The sequence below is a fragment of the Xenopus laevis genome, chromosome 3L (genome assembly GCF_017654675.1).
Source record: "Xenopus laevis strain J_2021 chromosome 3L, Xenopus_laevis_v10.1, whole genome shotgun sequence".
In the NCBI taxonomy this organism is placed as follows: domain Eukaryota; kingdom Metazoa; phylum Chordata; class Amphibia; order Anura; family Pipidae; genus Xenopus; species Xenopus laevis.
Genome location: NC_054375.1, coordinates 55,866,734 through 55,886,978, shown reverse-complemented (window position 1 = coordinate 55,886,978; position 20,245 = coordinate 55,866,734). Strand labels below are relative to the sequence as shown.

At 39.0% G+C, this 20,245-nt stretch overlaps 1 protein-coding gene across 1 annotated transcript in view; it reads left to right on the top strand.

Annotated features, from left to right (window-relative positions):
- The first annotated feature begins 10,952 nt into the window (after positions 1-10,952).
- The window catches only part of LOC108711010, a 32,075-nt gene continuing 22,782 nt past the window's right edge, over positions 10,953-20,245 (top strand). The window contains exons 1-4 of the mRNA XM_018252307.2: positions 10,953-11,300; positions 15,171-15,241; positions 15,976-16,073; positions 17,347-17,421. Of these exons, the coding sequence (XP_018107796.1) occupies positions 11,075-11,300; positions 15,171-15,241; positions 15,976-16,073; positions 17,347-17,421 (470 nt within the window). The 5' untranslated portion in view covers positions 10,953-11,074. The remainder of the gene's footprint in view (positions 11,301-15,170; positions 15,242-15,975; positions 16,074-17,346; positions 17,422-20,245) is intronic.

Genomic DNA, 20,245 nt, shown 5'->3' with positions numbered 1-20,245 from the left:
AAAGCTTTATAGGAGATTAGTTGCTGGCAGAAGCAGAGATTTATTGATGGTGATTAATCTCCTTGTGGACCATTGGCTTAGTGGTGGCAAACAGGGAGATGATTTGCCTACCGACAAATCTTCTCTACTGCGGGCGACTAATCTCTGCTGGCAAGAATACGAATCACCGGCGGGATGGCATACTTATTTGCTTTTCCAAAGTTGCCCGAAGTTTGTTGCTGGCCGATCACCTATTGCCTATGGGAAAGCTTTTAGGGTAAGGCCAGACGAGGAGATTCGGGAAGGTTTTGTCGCCTGGCGACTAATCGACGCGTCTTTTGCGCGACTATCTCCCCGAACTGCCTCAGCGTTTTTTCCCCATAGGCTACAGCCCAAAATCGCTTGAGAAGAGAACTTTGGGGCGACTATTGAAAACGCATCACCGCATGTGCATTAGCGCAGGCGATTTTGCGCTGTAGCCTATGGGGAAAAAACGCTGAGGCAGTTCGGGGAGATAGTCACGCAAAAGACGTGGCGATTAGTCGCCAGGCGACAAAACCTCCCCGAATCTCCTCGTCTGGCCTTATTCGGGGAGATTTAGTCGCCAGGCGACTAATCGCCTCTTCTTCTGGGCGACAATCTGCTATAATGTAAAGTCGCCTGCTCTAAAGCACACGCGGCGATTCGTTTTCTGAAGTCGCCCAAAGTTTCCTTGTGAGGCAACTTCGGGCGAATTCGGAAAATGAAGCGTCGCGTGTGCTGCGAAGTTCTGTGTTTCACCAGCAGCTACATTTTTCACGAAACTGCGTAAAACATTCGCCCCATGGCTCGTTTCGTTTTGCTTGACACAACAAAAATACAGTGCGACAAAAAAAATATATATAACGACATACAAATAAATATATGGTTTATTAATTTTAATGTGGCCTACAAAGCACCCAGATATTAGCTGTTTCTGGTCAGATATATTATTAGTTGTGCCTGTATTTGTAAGCAACATGGTGTAATAGTAGATACCATTACCAGTCGATTACATGAAATGTCAGAAATCACAGACGTTTTTAAGAAATTGGCAACATGGGAGGCTTTTTTTCTTTTGTAAAAGCCGTTGGATAGGAGGTCCTTTAACAATGTAGGGCATGTGTGTAGCAGTATACTAAGCAAAAAATGCATGGGATGCCACCCCAAAGCAGAAACAAGGTACCACAAACAGAAACACCCATTTTTTGTTATTTTGCTACAAAATGACATGTGAAAAACAGTTTCACAAATTTTTCTGCGAAGTTAAATGGGACAGATTCCTTCGGGACTAATTTTCTTGTTTATAACAATGAGCTAATTTAATGGTGCTTATTTGGGTTCTAATATTAACTGTTCCCAAGTGCTATACAATCTGTCTAGTCTCCAGTGGGTTAAGTGGCTTTTTCAAGTCATCAGAACACTACACCTCTGTTATTTATTAATAGTCACCCTGCCACAAAATTAGCCTGGCACACCAGGTACCATTGCATGAGGTCACTTTCACTTAGATATAGCTTTTAAGATAGAGTAGCTAAATGTTTCTGCTGATTGTTGCTTGCAGCATGATCTTAATTATCAACTGCTTGTTCCCCTTGAATGTTACAGTACATTCTGACTCAATCAAAATATAATTACACAAATGCAGAATTATGTATATTTACTTTTTAAAAAGTTGTCATTTTTAAATAAAAATCTTTTTAGGTGTTCCATGGTTTGTGATGCAGTTTCTGACTGACTTGCGTTATAGTGATACCAGGTATGAAGTTACACATATATTGCTTTGATGGCTTAGAAATGGAGGCAAGTCTGATCTTTATCCAGGATTTCAGCCTGTGAAATGCCCTTGTATACAGACATAGTTAACTCTAGTGCTCCTGAAACCCTGTAGTTTAATATTACCAGGCATTGGGTGTTGCTGATCCATCTCTCAAAGGATATGTATTATACTGGGGTTTTCATGCTATCATACACAAATTCAGCAATATATTAATATGTATATTATGCATATTTGAGGTAATAATAAATCCTTGTTGGAATTATAGGCATATTAGGAGTGGATTCTAATAGCCTCATGTTTTTAAAAGGAGGGAAATCATTTTTTTTAATACACAAGTTTCAAAATGACGCAAATTACATCACCCTCCACTGATTATAACCAACAACATCACTAAGCGCCTTTTTATATATATATTTTATAGGATATCCATTGCTCTTGTGTGTGATATCAGTAATCGTAGTACTGGTATAAAGCCAGTAAATTATATTTGTTAGGAATGTAGCGAAATGGACATCCTAACAAAATGTCGGGCAGATTTACTAAAGAGCGAAGTTGCAAATTTACTACCAGGAGCTAATTCGCTAGCGAAACATACACTTACATCATATCCGGTGAGCCGAAAATGCATCAAAGTTCAAAAAACGCTGGCGTCTTTTGCTTTTTTCAGCTGAATTGTCTGCAAAAGTCCTAACAAACTTTTTTTGGGGAACTTTTTTTTCCCAGACATTTCCTAACATATGGAACATTCATTTTATAGGGGCTCATGTGTAGGGCATTATAATAAATCTATTGTCTTTATTAAGGTTCCCTGGACATGTGTTTTAAAAAGTGGAATTTGTAAGTATTTGCACCACATTTTACATAAAGACGTCCATATAACTTTTAATTGCCCGCTCTATGCAAATTGATCTGAGCGCAAGATCACTAGTGAATTTTTGCTAGGCAGAAAGGAATGCTAGCGCAACTTTGCTTTGAAGTGCTTGCACTGCCGAAGTAACGCTAGCGAAAAGTCGCCAGCGTTCGGCGGCCAGGACGAAACTCCACATATTAGTGAATTGCATATTGCATATTAGTCTGAGAGCATTTGCGCCTGGCAAAGTGTTGTGATAGGTGCGAAACGGACGCTGGTGAATCTGCCCACAGTGTATCCAGAGTAAATGACGAAACTAGGGATGAAGAACTACAGCCTGATTTATGCTCCAGTGAATTTAGCAGAAGGCCCTAATTCTGCACATTGTTGCTGGTAGTGAATGCTGGGAGCTACAGATGTACATATTGAATCATATTACCTTGAGAGAAGTACTGTATTTTGTAACTGAAAGCATGGCACCCAAAACGCATTGAATTCTTATAGCATCATGTTGCATAGCACCTACTTCACACCAAAATGGCTTCACATGTAAAATATCTTGTTCGCATTTTCCCTGACCTCCTTAAACTGGTATACGAATGCTTGTTTGGAGCGTCTTGGTACTGCAGATGCTTTTAGTGTCTTCACCTGATACTGCAGGTAAAAATATCAGGAGCATGCCGAACAACTTATCACTTAACTTGCTACTTAGAGCCTTGGCAGGGGTGAGTGATCAACTCAATGTGGCTGTAACCTGTAGGACATGAATTATTTATTTCCTCTTCTAAACAGGATAATGTACCTGCTCTAGCCAGACAATGCTTACAGTGGCAGGTTGGTAGATTAATAGAGGTAGAGGATATGAAGAGAAAAACTATTAAAATAGAAAGGTAAATGATTAAAAAACACTATTATTAGCTCAATAAATAAATGCCATTTGCAAATTGTTTCAAACATATCTCTTACTGCAAAAGTCAGGTGCGCTCCGCCAATGAGGCGAGCTGAGGCGCTCGCCTCAGGCGGCAGCGCCAGATGAGTTTCCAGGGGCGGCAAAAAGCCGCTCCTGTCACTTTAAAGAGCCGAATTTCCGGTTTTGAAACCGGAAATTCGGCTTTACTAGTGCGAGAGAGCGCAGTTGCGCTCTCCGCACTAGTGTTTCTGCGAGGGGAGGGGCGGCATTTAAGGAGCCGCCTCAGGCGGCATCTTCATTAGAATCGGCGCTGGCAAAAGTTAATGTAAAAATGTACTAAAAAGTGTTAGCTAATACAGAAGAAACCCCATATTATATTTAAGGGACTGAAAAATGGTGTAAAGTCTAGGAAAATATAAAATCAGGGAAATGTAATATGCATAATATAGGTGGGACTATTGGGGTTTCACTGTAGTTTATTTTCTTGAACCTTATGCCAGACACAAAAAAAAAAAAAAATTATCCACAATTAACACACTGTACCTACTGAAACTTCTTCTGTGAGAGAATAAATAAGTAAGGAGACACACTGGAACAAGTAGATTGTACACAATTTTTATACTGTTAAAAGTATATGTAACTGTAACAGCTGGGGGGAAGTGCTGCAGCATTATTATTTTTTCACAGTATTTGTGCTGCTGTTATTAATGCGGACAAAGTAATTTACAACTATGCCCAGCAACAGAATATGGCTAGAAATGCTGCATTTTATATAATTAACATACTGTACCACCCCAGAGGTGTAACAATCCTTTAAAGGGGACCCGTCACCCAAAAAAATTATTCAGCATCATATTTTATCACATTAGTCAAGCAAAATGAACTTTAATTACACAATATAAATTATTTGAATCTTGTTTCCTTCAGTCTGGCAATTCATAATTATAACAAGCAGGCAGGAGCCATTGCATCATTTCAGAATCTTGTTTGTGCACCAGAATGGGGGACCTGATGTCCACCCCCATGCCCTGGTTACACAATTAAATGGTGAAGAGAACGGGGGAATGTGGGGAGAGCAGTGACATCTAGGAAGTGCTGAATGGAAAGTGAAAGTAATTGTCTGCCCCGCCTCTATGCCTAAGGCATTGAGGAGGGACAGACAATATTTGACAGCTGAGATTTTTAAATGAGCTTACAACAACTACGAATGCTTTAATAAAAAATAGATTTTGGTTTTTATTTTTAATTAGAAAAGGACTTTTATTATACAGCTTTTCGTGTCTGGGTGACAGGTCCACTTTAAAGGGGTTGTTCACCTTCCTATCACTTTGTTCAGTTCAGTTGTTTTCAGATTATTCACCAGAAATAAAGACATTTTTCAGTTGCTTTCCATTTTTTATTTTTTACTTTTGTGGTTGGATGGAAATTGCCACAAAGGTGCAAAGTTCGAGGGATCAAAGTTAATGGGTAGTTCTCTTTTATATTATTTCCTCTTCCTTTCCTCCTGCAACTTTTGCTTTCTCATTCTTTCAGCCATTGTTCTGGCATTTCTGTAACATGTTTTTGTCTTCCTGCCCCAACTCTTCACCACCTTCTACTGTTCACGCTATCTTGGTTAATTTTGGTTCTGCTCTTTGATCCCTTCCCTTATTTTGGATTTGTACTGTTTAAAATTCAATTTCGCTGGACAATCCCAATTTTTAACAACTCAGGCCGTAGGCCAAGTTTCTTACTGAAATGTCCAGAGTTTCTGTTCGATCTCATGAACCCAGGGCCGGAACTAGGCGTAGGTAGAGTAGGAGCCCACCTAGGGTGCAATCATGAGCAGGGGGCACACTTACAGTATAAGGGGATTTTTTTTTCTTTTTTTTAAACCCTGATTTTCTTGGCCTTTAATAGTTTTTAATTTTAAAAAGCACCTGTTCCAACCCCCTCTTGCCCATGATTAGTACTGCGGGCAGAAGCACTCCGCACATCCCTCTTGGCAGCTGCTGGCACAGGTAAACAGATGATTTTTGGCTCCTGCTGGCACAGGTACAAATTTGTGGGCAATATTGTGGATTTTTTGGCTGATGCTGGCACAGGTACAGATTGGGGGCAATATGAGGGATTGGCTGCTGCTGGCTCAGGTAAATGGGTAAAGGTACATAGATGTTTGGGGCAATATGATGGATTTTTGGCCACTGCTGGCACAGGTACAAATTAAGGGCAATATGTATTTTTACGGGTACCGCAGATTGGGGGTAAACATATGATGGATGTTTTGGCTTATACTGGCAATCTGAGGGATTGACTGCCGTTGGCACAGGTACAAATGGAGGCAATATGATAGGTGCTGGCAAAGGTATATGAGGCAACATGATGGCTGCTACACTGGGAAAAAACCCGTTGGGATTGCTTATGCAGGCCTGCTATCCGTGGTACTGATGCAGGCGGCCTCAGGGGGGCCCTTGAGTTTGTAGCCCTAGGTTATGTGTTGTTCCCTATGATTAGGTAACTGACAGCAGCCCAGAGAGATGTGTTATAAAGCAACATCTAAAATAGTGTTTTTCCCCACAATGCAGTATTTTTAAAATAGAATTCCAGTGTCGTTGTGGTTGCAAGGTAGTGATTGACTTTGTGCAGTTGAACTCTAACTACCGCAATTGCATCTGATTCAGCGTATGTATTCACAATCGTGTGGAAGTCCATCTGGTGTCATTTCTGGTGCTCAGCAGGCTAGTGATATCTGAGCAGGATTCTTTAGGGGCAAGTGTGCTGCAACTATTGATGATGAGTATGAAGGTAACCCTGGAGCTGCCAACTCGTCAGCAGATGGCAGTAGATACAGGGTTCCCCTCAGGTCTGGACTGGGAGTCAAAATAGGCCCTGGCATTTCAACTGCACAGAGGCCCAAACAGCCCCCCCACCAGCCCAATAAATAGTGACTGTCTATGGCATTTTATAGCAGCCCCCCTGGCATTTGCCAGAACCCACAGATGGCCAATCTGGGCCTGGTTCCCCTGCATGAATAGGTACAGCAGCACTTGATTTGGAACAGAAAGTAGGACTGTGTGGTGCCAAGTATAACTGTAAGGAAGTCCAAGGAGTGCATTTTGTTACAAGTACCTATAATGAAAATGGTTTTGTATGCAACTGACTGCAGGGAAATTGCAGGGACGACAACTGCACACAACTGATGTAAAGCCCTATACACACCTACTTATGGACACTAAGGGGTCCGTTTACTAAAGTGCGGTAAATCTGACTTTAGGTTTCTGCGTGTTATCACTGAGAATATTTTTCCGCCAGAATATTCGCAGCGACTAAGTTTACTTAGTTTACTAAGTTTTCTAAGATACACTCAGAAGTCATTGCGATCACTTGCGGTAACTACGTTAATGAACCAGCGTACGTTATCGGTAATTTTAGCAAGTTGCAAATTTTCTGGCGACAAATTAAGTTTTTGGGAATATTTATGCTACAAAAATTTTTATGGCGGTTATTATGGCAATTTTTACTGTGACATTTATGGCTAGAAATACTTCTTCAAAACTCATAAACTTTATTGACTGATGATTATACCATCCAACAACATTACCAGAGTATCACCAATCAAACATGTCTGCATCATATAAACCCTTCTGCCAATAGAATCATATGAACAAGAAATCATACCAGTCAATCTCTTTGCTTCATAGAAATGCACAGTTTAATGTAGCCAATCACAATGAAACCAAAAAAGTGTAGAGGCTGACAAATCCTTGGGCTGTGATGCCCGCTGCCAATAATACAACTCTGAGCTGAAACTGCTGCTGCTGCTGCAGCAAATAGAAGCAGAAGCCAGAACATCCTGCCAGCAATAGCTACAGATCTCTCTCCTGTCAGCAAAGAATGATGGGTAAAAAAAAAAGTATTATGGTATATTTCCTGCCCCTTGATAATTTTCTGGTGAAAAAATACTTTTAAGCCACTTGATAAAAGGCGGTCAAATTTTGCGAATATTCTTGCGTAAATTTAGTCTTTTGCACATATCGCTGTTTAGTAAACCAGGCGTTAATGTGTACGTAGCATTATTTTCAGCGAATGCGATAACTGGTGAAAACATATTTTTGCGCAAGAAAATTCGCAAATTTATATTTACCGCAGGTTAGTAAACTGGCGAAAACATTTTTGCCGACAAATTTGTCTATATTTTGTGCTTTAGTAAACGGACCCCTTAATTTGACTTGCCAGATAAAGGGTTGGAACTGCATGCTTGTCACTGAAAAAGTCCAGTTGGCATAATTTAATTTAAAGGTGAAAAGAAGGTATTCTGAAGAAATTAACCTTCATCATACATAATCTTTACAGGGGAGAAAATGTTGATGTTCTCTGAAGATGCCTGTATCGATTTGAATTTTCTCATATACAGCTAAAGTAAATGTAATGTACTTTAAGCTCAGAGATCAGTCCCACAGCTGAACTGAAAGAGCTCTGCAGAAATCAATGTGCGGAAATAGGTCCCTGTTCAATTTTGGAAGACGTCAGACAGCTGATCAGGCACTACTGCTCAAGTAAATTGAAACTCCTGGGTAATTCAGTGGGATCATATTGTACCTGCCATCATATTCAGCAGAACAATTCATAGGCATCCACAATAAAAGTATAAGCATTAACAAAAAATACAGCTCCTCCTAATTAGACTAATTTATTGATATTAATGTATTAGCCAGGGACTGGCTGTGTCTCTTGTTTCTATAATTTCTAGAGATGTCTAAAATGCAGCACTCCATCTGTCCAAAATTCAGCACTCTTTTCCTAGCATGAAAGGAGTTATAGCTTAGATTCAGTTGAAGCCTTGGATGTAGCACATTCCATCATTACTATTTGTGTAGTAGACTTCAATTGTGCCTAAGCAATCAAAGTAGTGTATAATGCTTTATAAGGTTTTTTTTTTTAAAAATGCAGTGATTTGATTTCCCCATTATTGATTGGTTTTCCCAATAAAGTAGAATATCTGCATTACCATCACCCTGATAAATGAAAAAAAAAAAGTTTACAATGTATGACTAATGAGATTAATTAAAACTAATTATAACATTGAAGAGAGTAAAAGGTGAGGGCAAGGGTGCAGTTTGTTGATTTAAAAATGCTTTCATGCTATTGCCATACATATCATACATTCATCTGAGGCCGCCAACCAGGTAGGAGAGGTGGGACTGTTGTCCCAGGGCCTGTAAAATCTTGATCTTAAGGGGGGCCCAGGAGCGTAGCAAAAGGTACACAAATTGTGGAAGGCAGGAAGAAGGCAGTTCGGGGAGATTGTTGCCCCGCAGAAGAGGCGATTAGTCGCCGGGCGACTAAATCTCCCCGAATCTTCCCGTCTGGCCCTACCCTAAGAGCAAAAAAATACAGAAAGTGCAATTGATTTGACTTATTAGGGTAAAGGCACATGCTAAGATTCGGGGAGATAAATTTGCCCAGCACAAATCTCCTCTTCTTCAGGCGACTAATCTCCTTGAAAAGCCTTCCCACCGGCTAAAATCTAAATAGCCAGCGGGATGGCACTCGATCGCTTTGTTTTCCGAAGTTTCTCAAAGTTGCCTCACAAGGAAACTTCAGGCGACTTTGCCATCCCGCCAGCTAGAATCTAGGCTTTTTGGGGAGATTAGTCGTCTGAAGAAGAGGCGATTAGTCGCCTGGTGACTAAATATCCCAGGATCTTCCCGTATGTCTCTGCCCTTACTATAGATATACCATGATCTGGATGAATTGGAACCTTTACAAACTTATTTAGAGTAATATCATTTTATATTGGGGTTGCGTATTTCATCAGGCTGATTTCAGCCCACTTCTGTCATTAACATATAATGAAAGTTCTGCTCCACAAATCTAATTCTTTTCTATCTTTTCTATGTGAAAAAAGATCCCCTGCTATCTGCCTAACATGTCCCATCTTAAGTGCCCTTTTTCAGAGAAAATAACCCCAACCTTGATAGATCTTCTTTTAATTGTTCCATTTCTTTATCAGTTAGGTGCATGCCTCTGCACCCTTTTCTGTTCCACTTTTATTCGTTTATTTTCTTCCTGAAGAAGAATTAATTGACATTTGAGATCATAAGAGATCATAAGTAGATACATTTGATATAGACAGCTATAAGAGACATTTTTAGAAATTTCAGTGATGAAACCAATAAATGGGAAGAGGGCTAAAGGAAAGGCAAATTAGATATCCGTCTGGCCTGGTTACTGGCTTTGACCTCAGACCTCTCTGTGTCTTTGTATGCCCCCAAAAATGGCCAACTTGAATAGTGAAGATCCTAAATCCCCTGAGAGGAAATATGACCTTCAAATTAAATAGGTTTAAACACGTCAGCATACAGCTTTGGATTATAAATAGAATGGCTACATTGTACTATACTAAAATAATTTTACAAATGTATTGTAAACTAATACATTGCTTATTCAGCATTGTACTTGTTCCATTTTATTTTTTCCAGCTAATTTGCATGTTTGGCCAAAATTCACACAGCAGGCGGGTTGACACTAGGTTTTTTTTTTAGCAGAGGGGTTTCTTAGCACAAGCTAACATTATACAGTTTCTTCTATGTACACGCTACTATTATTATTATAGCAAGGGCCCTAATGGTTCCCCAGAGACAGAGATTTAATTATTTTGTAGTAGTTTCTTCTTTCTTGGTTTAAATGTTATGTACTCAGAGGGCGAATCCCACTGAATAAGGGAGTTTGTGACATTTGGAAATTTCCATAAATATGTCCTGGTATTTCCTAAAGGGACTATCAATGTTATACCCTTATAGCGCTGGCAAGTGTCCTGATATTTGGCAACTACTTAACTGTAAGAGACACATACAAGGGGCAAAGATAATTGCTGGGATAACTAGACAGCCCTTTTAGGGATGCCCACACTTAATCAGCAGATATACCCCAATGCCATAAGCTCTAGTGATTTCACATGGGGCAGGAGCAAAAGTGAACACCTTAGGTTCATCAGACCTCATTGTAATTAGTGGTGCATCGTTCTCTAAAATGTCACACTAAACTGACAAACCTATGATCGGGAATTGTTCATTGTTGTTTTATATTCCTGTAAATGTAGTAAGAAGAATAAAATAGCTGAAGAGGATAATAATAATGAATTATAGTCATAATTGCAGCTCGATTCTTTTTGTAATCAGCACATTAGCCTTTCTACAAAGTAGGATTTTTTTTTAAAAAAATCCACTATATTGTTTACGTTTATATAATCACACAATAGCCATTCTTTCAAAGTGTGTTTTAAAAGTGTCAGAACAATACTTTGCTCCATTCTTGTAATATAACACTCTTGCTTTAAGGAGCAGAAGAATGTTGTTCCACAGGTCAACAATACATAGAGAGTCCAGCGATTTAGGGGTTAGCTCCCTGTTAGACAATGTTGCCCCCTGTTTCCACAACAACGTGTGTACAAGTGAAGAGACAATTCTGTTTAGTTACGCCCCGCACACTCTGCAGGAGAGACAATTGCTTTTTTCTCTCATTTGACCAAACTCCATTGCCGTTTGTGGTCACAAAAATGTCTGAGATATCTTTATTTCTACCCAGAATTTACAAATCCTGCTCAAAGGATGTGGACTCGGCATCTCTTCTAATAGAGGGACAGCGACGGCTATTTAACAGGAGTAATCTCAGCAGCAGAGAATCCTGGGACTGTGGGACAATGCCGCCTGCTCCTGGGGACAAGAATAACAGAGCGGTGACAGCCAGGCCCTACATAAGTTATTCAAAAACCTGGGCACCAGGTGAGCAGCAACCACCCCCTTTTTTGATTGTATTTACTTGGCAAGAAAATCCAGTGGAGGGGTTGGTACACTGAATCAAAGTAGACAGGCACTTCTTCCCAGAAAAATAAGTCATTTATGACATTATGACTGTTGGAGTGAATTATATTGATTTTATAATGAATTGGGAATGCAAAGATTAAAGATGATAGAAGTTTTATAATAATTAACTGGCCCAAGAAAGGATCAAACTTTTAAGTACCATTAAATGGCTAGTTCTACCATAAAAGCAAGATCTACTGTATGATGAACTTTATTATGGGATCCACATTTCTATACAGAAAATAGTACCAATATAGTTCCATAATGGAAATATATAAATCCATTCAGCAATCTGGGATTTAGAAAAATACAAAACAACATTATTATATGCATATATGTATGTATGTAGATATATAATATACAAACCCCACAGTCTATGGCCTAATAGATAGATAGATAGATAGATAGATAGATAGATAGATAGATAGATAGATAGATAGATAGAAAGGTGAAGTTTTGGGTTATCGGGGAAGACCTACTTATATTGTCTGAAGGCCACAAGCTACAGATCTACCTGTAGCAGCTAAAGTTTCTAAGGGAATTTTAGTTCAGTTTAATGAAAGTTTGAAAGCTGCAGGTTGGATCATTAATAACTGGGCCCACAAAGTGGCATTTTCTTCTTCATGTTATACAAGTATTCCCCAGGCGATTCTAGCGTAGTGTAGGGACCACAGTGAAAAAGGGGCCTAGTTTCACTCTCTCTTCCTTGGTGCCCATTCACTGTGGGGACCCCAACATCTGGAAGTTTTCAGCCTGTGGGTCAGACTCTACTCTCTTTTGATATTCCACCTCAGTTGAGTTCATCTTATGATTTTCTCATAAGATGGAATCTGGCCCTATGTTTCTAATGCATTGTTTTCGATTCTGCTATTGAATTGTGACAAAATCAACTGCATAAGGACTTTAAAGGATAACATGGCATAAATGTTCATGAAACTACTTTGATGTACGTATGTATCTAAAAACCACTAACATCAGAATGTCTATGTTCTAAGTGCAAGAGCTATATGTAATGCCTGCTCTGTTGGGAGGTGCCTCTCACTAGGCTGTGCTGAATTGCTACCTAACTCACCAGAACACCGGTTAAAATAGCTTTACATGCTCATTTGAACCATTGTACTTACCTACTGATCAGATCTTCACATTTGTTATTATATTTAAACTTAAATTTATTTCATCTTAAATTCTTTTACGCCTACAAATGAACACCTGATTCACAGTAATAATTTTTAATACTACATTGCTCTGCAGAAGGGAAGAATTCTTAACGTTTACTGGAATCTAGACTGCTAAGCTGCAGTTACACACTCAACCCAATTGATTTTAAAAGAGAGAAGTGCAAGTATCCTCCATGCATTGGCTGCTTAGAAATTGTTGAAACAGCAGTCTCATTTTGGCTAAATAATTAATGCTATCAGTTGTTAACATTAAATATTTATTATCAGCTTTTTATTTCACAAAATCAACTTTCTGGAGCCTACATACTCCATAATTGTATAGGCGACCAGTTTCTACTGGCAATAGTGTGTGTTGTACTGCTTGTTCATCCCAGAATCCCTGTTTCCCTCACAGTGCTTCCCTTCTGGCCCACTTATCAAACTAGAACACAATCAACATCAAACTCTAATTTCATTCAGGGAGAGAGCTCAGAAATATCCAGTACAGTGGGATCAGGTGTAGCAAAGTCACATAGGGCATTGGGAGAACTTTATACAAGTAGAATTGTCTATTGCACATCAATGGAACTGTAACTGATTTATCACAAAGTACCAATTCATAATTCATTTGGAACATACTGTTTTAGAATTTGAAATACAGTACCAACATTTTCAACTAAGAAGCACCTGCTAAACTAGCAGCTGCCTTAGGGCAGTAGTTGCTAACACAAAACAATATATAAGTAGTAAAAATGAAAAACTCTAACTTTATGCTTAGGACAAGAAGATCCACAGCCTAATGAAATATACCTTGTTTTGTGTTTGTAATTACTGCCTTTGCAAAGTGGAAATGTCTCAGTACTGAAATACTGTAACACTTTCTCTAGAGTAGGCTGCCAGGCAACCTGATGTCTGTTTTAACAACAAGAGTATAGTGACAAAGGAAATTCTGGTTTAAAAAGAGAAAGAGTTCTATTTTTTTTTAATTCTTGGCCATGTCACAGAGCCAGGCAAGTTTACACATGCCTATTTAATAAAGCCATTAAAAGGAAACTGTACCCTATTTATAAATAAAGTTTCCATTTGTTTAATTTATTATTTGATATGTTTAAAGCATAACAACTTAAATTATCTACATCAGTGGCATATCTAGATTACAGTTGGGGTAAGGGCCCATGTCCCCAGGTCCCTCCTTGTGAATGAACCTGCATCTCTTGATGTGGATGTGTCATGGTGGGGCAGAGGTATCACCAATATGGGCTTGAACATTTGTTGAGAGGCTTGAGCAAGTGCTGATGCCATTGATCTGCACAGAGCGCCTTACTTTTTAACTTATGGCTATTTGTTCTTTTGATTTGAGCACTGCACCTTATATAAGCAGCCACTTGTCATACAGAATGTTCAATGGCCGTATATTATAAAAAAAAAAATGGTGGTAGATAATAGTGGTATATCTGCTTTTTAGCTAGTTCCTTGTAAAATTCAACCAAAGTATGTGTCATTATATCAGACTAATTTAGTAAAATCATTATTATGTCATTGCAACTGTATTGTGATTACATTTTGCTTTTTGAAAATAACAGGGAAAATGCATTGGCAAAATGTATACCATAAAACAATGGCATGTGTGGGATATCAGCAATGGCTATATTATGTAGACAATGTGATGTTTAAGTGGCTGCTGTATCTTTATATTGCCCTTAGACTACCTTTAAACATCGCAGGTTTAGATGTGGTGTTTCATGTAGGAGTCACCTGTATGTTTTCCCTGGTATCAATTGAATGCAAGGAAATTTTCAAGAATCAATTTGAACAGGATACATGATTAGTAGTGCTTTTTACATTAATCTGTCATGAGCCTTTTAATAGCTTCTAGAATGCATTTAAGGTTTGCTGCTAATACCTGTTACTAGTTACATACACACTAGATAAATGTATCCACTTAAAATGGTTATTAAATAAATTACTAGACTTCCTTGAGTGTGTTTTTGTGTATATTCGGGCGATGTGGATTTCCAGCCATACATTGTAAAATCAGTGAATATATTACTGTATTTACTATTCTATAGTGAACACTGTGACCTATTGTACACAGTCAAGAGTGGTCAGATTGGCAGCCAATATCAGCCTGTGTTCAGCTGGCTAAATTTTAGAAGCGCTTATTAGGGGCAAGTAGTATATATGGCCTAGGGGGGGACTAATTAATGTATAGCTTGAATATACGTAAATACCGCCTACATGACATCTGCACTGCTATTTTTTTCACTTCTTATATACAGGGTCGGACTGGGGGGCCCAGGGCCCACCGGGACTATTGCCCAGGGCCCCCTCCAACCCTCCGCTGACCCCTGACCCCTACTATGATGCGCCGAGCGACAAGGATGAAGGCACCACTCGGCGCACCTGCTAAGTTGATAGGGCCCGCGCGCATGTACAGATGACACTGCGTGACGCTTAAAGAAAACCTTTTTTCCCCCGAATTTAATCGGGAGAGGGGACTGGCCCAGGTTTATTTCTGGTGTCCCGCCGGGGCCGTCCGACACCGCTTATATAAACTCATATAAAAATAAAAACATGAAACATATATTTGGAATGTTATTCCTTTCTCCTGATCCTTTGTTTGCTCTTATAGGACACAAGAATAAAGAAGCAATTAGGGCTCAGACAGCAGGTGGACATCATTCTGTGTTGGACATAAATGAGGTTAGTTTTAGTTTTTATTCATGCTGCAAAATATATCCTCCAGAATTCTGTACTGAAGAAACTAAAGTTATGTATTATACTTTTGCTGAAAAGCATTGTCATTATCAATCCTGCATCAACATGCCATGTAACCGTTTGTATGAACTTCTGCTATGCAGTGGAACCAGCTTCCAGGGCTCGGTTTGGAGAGCCCTGCATAGGATATGCTTACTGCAAAATTTGCTAACCCCTTCCCAGGGTAAGCATCACATGGACCCACACAAATCTGCTTTATCCAAAGCCGTGTTCAACACAACAATTGATCAGATTGATCAAAGCTAAATGCTGATCAGTTGCTATGGGATATGGACTGAAGAAATTCAGTGTAGTAAATGAACTCCATTGTGCCTTTAATTTATGTATTAACATATATTGATAAATCTAGAAAAAATATAGAAAAAATAAAGCACTGCAGTACAGCTCTACAGTTGTCACCACTTGCAGCTGCAAAGAATACCTGTATGTATGTAAGCACTATAAGAAAATGGGCCCTTGGCAGGTTTGTTGTTTGAGCCCCTGCTCCATCTACTGCCAATACACCAACACCATATTCATGTTTTAGTAATCCAAACATATGAAATACAATCAAACCTGCTGCTGAATTACAGTTTATAATATATAGTGATGACCTACATTACAATAGCAATAACCACAGATAATTTGATATATATAAAATGTTTTGCTTCCTCGTTCAGTTACTTGCCATTATTGAGGACAAAATTAACAACTCGCACCATTATGTACAGCAAATGTTCCGTAATAATGACCCCAAAGGCAAAGGAATCATATCCAGGTAAGGCCTGCATTACACATATATAATCTTTATAAATGATAGATCAAGCAGCCATTATTTTCCACATTTTCAAATGCCTGCCCAGAGAAAGTGAAAATAAAGCCTAAGAACTGTAATTTAATTTATGTTTTTGGACTAATTTATGGATGCAGTTTTAGGCATCTCAGCCTGAAAGACTTCTTCCTTATAGAAACAAACAAGTCCCTCAATCCATCTATTATTGTTCTGTATGTAGGGTTATCATTTTGCAAATGCCTCAGATAGAGATTTTTTTAAGTATAGATATATTATTGAGTGTTGAGACCTGGTCTGGACCGAGAATCAAAATAGGCCCTGGCATTTCAGGTACCCAGAGGCCCCAACAGGCCACACAGAGGCCCAAACAGCCCCCACCAGCCCACTAAATAGTGAGTGTCTATGGCATCTTAAAGCAGCCCCTCTGGCAGTTGCCAGAATCCAAAGATTGCCAGTCCAGGCCTGGTTTAGACTCAGGGAAGTGAATAATCCCTAAGAGTTCACCTTGGAGGGGCTTTTACGCTGTGACTGAAAACCTAGACCCCCAAAACTGTATTGTCAGGACTACAGCTACCCAAACTTCAAAGGAACAATCACTCTGCTCTGACCACAAGGGCACTGGATGTTGGGTTGACTGGAGGTGAACACAACAGCCAACTGTTTACTATGATCTCTAGGCAGAAGGGTGTTTATTATTTCCAAAATAAAGTGATGTAAGAAAAGTGCTGTCATATAAATATGGCAGTAAGAATAATTTACATCCTAACATTAACCCCTTAAATGTTTGTTATTCTCAGAGTACTAGTGCTACCATTAGGGCAGGAAAGAGACATTTATGTGACAATGAAGAAATAACAAAAGAGTTAACAGGAAATGAAAAAGAGATAAGAATCCTCACACCAAAACCAAAAAATCCCATAAACACACGTTATATCAACGTGGAGCATAGAAAATTTCTTTGAAAATACCATTTTTACTTGTAAATCTTTCTACAAGGGTGAATCCAGCTGTACATAGTATAATACCCATTCATGTGTATAAACCATATAGTAGCTGTGTCATAGATGAAAAAATGCATATATACTGTAAATAGTATATTTTAAGCTTTACTATTTAGTTAAGCATGGGGCTATATAGCCTACCTCACTCTGCAAACTAGAATCTACATGTATCCTCAAATCTGATCAATTCATTATATTCCCTTGCTGGCCTCAAATGGAACTTAATATATATTAATGCACATATATCAAATTTACAGGGAGGCACTGACACGAGTCCTCTGGAGCATGTGTGGGTTTCTAACTACACAGCAAATCAGTCATCTACTAAACAGGTAATAAACTCCCAAACTGAATAGTCTGCAGTTGTTGGAAGTCATTTATAATATATAAAGTGTTCAAATTGTTAAAAATGCAAGGTTTCATTCAGGTTTACCTGACTTATTGCTACTGTCTAAAATATAATGGAAGCACAATATAATGGTATCAGCACACTTAATAGTACAACTGTGGGATCTGTTATCCAGAATGCTCAGGATAATGGATTTTTCCATCATCATGTAAACATTAAATAAACCCAATAAGATGGATTTGCTTCCAATAAGGATTAATTAAATCTTACTTAGGATAAGGTACAAGCTACTGTTTTATTATTACAGAGAAAAAGGGAATTGGTTTTAAAAATTTGAATTATTTGGATAAAATGGAGTCCATGGGAGATTGCCTTTCCTTAATTTGGAACTTTCTTGATAATGGGTTTCTGGATAACTGATCCCATACCTGTATTATATATTTTTCTGTAATGATAAAAAGTATTTCTATCCCTGAGATTATAAAATATGAAGGAGGGAGGTTCATCTTTTTCTTTGATGTAAGACAGTGAATGTGTATGAGCAGAATCTAGGGTTGGAATAACCCAGTAGAAGCTTAAGCTGGGGAAGCAGAAGCCTCTTATGCAAAATAAACAGTGAGATATTTTAAAGGGAAATGTTAGTCCAAAAAATAAGTTATGCCTAATTAAAGAAAACACAATTCTAAGCAACTTTTCAAAATACATTATTTAGAGATTATGTGTGGTTTTAAAGTTATTTGTATATGTATTTCTATTAAAAGCAATATTTGTCTCTTTCTATTCTCTGCCCTGATGTCTCAGACTGTTGATACAATGTAAGACAAGGCAGCTGATTAACAGACCTGTCTTTGCTGGGAAACTATAAGACTTTTGCAACATTGTTTAAAAAGTAACAACCAGGAGTTAAGCAAATGCGGCTTTCAATTGCAATTGTTTTTACAAATAATTTTAAAAGCACTGACATTTTTTAATAAGTGTTGCTTAGAAACACTTTTAATTAAATTTTTTAGTTTATGAGGCGCTATGTTTTTAACTGCACTTTCCTTATGGTATGGTGGGACCTAGTCTGTATCATGGTAATAAGTAGCAACCCGAGGGGATATGGGTTAGGAGAGCCCCTGCTAGTCATAATTATACTAGCTAAATTATATATTGGAAATCTAGACCTCCTGCTCCAATGATATGGAAAAAGAGAGCTCATTTAACTATATTCTATATGCATGAGGTTTATCTACCAATTCTCAGACTCGGCACTCGCCTAGTTCCAACGTATACATGTGACATTACACATCATATTTGTTACCTGATAGGAAGGATGCTGAGGTACCTCACTGCTTTTTGCTTTAAAATTTTTTAAAATCCCACGGTGTAAAGAGATCTCTGACCCTGCTGAATTATTAATGCAAATAGGTCACATTTATTGTCAATCTGTTCACTGTGTATAATTTGATAGCCTGAATATATATGAATACCCTTTAATTGAAATTTTATTCATAAAAGAAATTTAACCACTTTCACTAAGGAAATTATAGATATATAATAACTGAAAGGTTTGTAAAACAAATGCCCCTATTATTTTAATGGAAAAGGAAAGCATTTTTTACTGTGCCATTATAAGTTTGAGTAGATTTTTTTTACCTTTTGCAGGGGGTACTGTACTAAGCTGTACTAAATAAAACACCTTTAAACATTCCCTCTTTATGTGTCAGTCAATGGTGGCTAATAAGTAGCCTTTAAAACCCAGGCTGTTCAGTCTCTCAGGAGTACTGACTGAGAGAGACATGGAGAGAGGTCTGGGATCCTGACGCCATCTCTGGATTTACCTGGCGGACGCCCTCCGGCTGCATGTTCCTAGCTCCTGTCCGCATGGTCCTAGCACAACCCCTCACTGGCGCACAAAAATGTCGGAGCATTGGGGAGCTGCTCGTCCCCAGTGCTCTCCATAGAGCGGCCGAGTGGCATGCCGCCCCTAATAATCTGCCGCCCTAGGCCTGGGCCTTTGTGGACTCACCACAAATCCAGGCCTGCCTGCCGCAAAGGAACCCTTGTGGAGGTCTGTAATTATTCTGCCTTTAAGTTAAAGTCATATTGCTGCTGAAAGCCATTTTTGTTGTTCAAACTGTTTTTGGAAGAAAACTGCCTTTAATTTTACCTGTTAGATGCTGGCTGAAATAATAGCTATTTTTCTTTAAGATACTTTTTGCTGCCCTGCCACTTACTCTGTGGGAACCTGCCATAGTATCCATCACTGAATTCACATATAATAACATGGGGGCCCAGTGCGCCAAACGTTTATCACAGTGAGTAAATCACCAGGGAATTGAGACTGGATAGGCAATCACGGAAATCACATCAGGCAAGTAAAGGGGTAGAGCTGTTTGTCAGGATTCAGGAACTTGCAATGAACAAACATTATGTGCCTTGTGTTTAAGTGCAAGGCTTGTTCTTGCCATGTTCCTGAAATAAACTGCACCTTTTCTTTACTGGCCTGATGTGAGTTCTGCATTTCCAAGTATCCCCAGGATTTAAGGTAAAACCACAGTTAAAAAGATCAAATCAGAGTCAGACTGGGCACACGGGACACCAGGAAAAAACCCAGTGGACCTCTCTGATGCAGGCTCACTCTCTGTGGCACTAAAGAGATGGTAGTTTCCCCTTGATGTAACAAGGGCAAGCCTTGAGGTCAGCGGTGGCAGAGCCACCACAAGGGACCCTTGAGGTCGTACCTAAAGTAGGTCCCAGTCCAATACTGGTGATATTTACACAGCTGCCCTACATCACATGGCTAGAATCCAGGGATGGGCAGA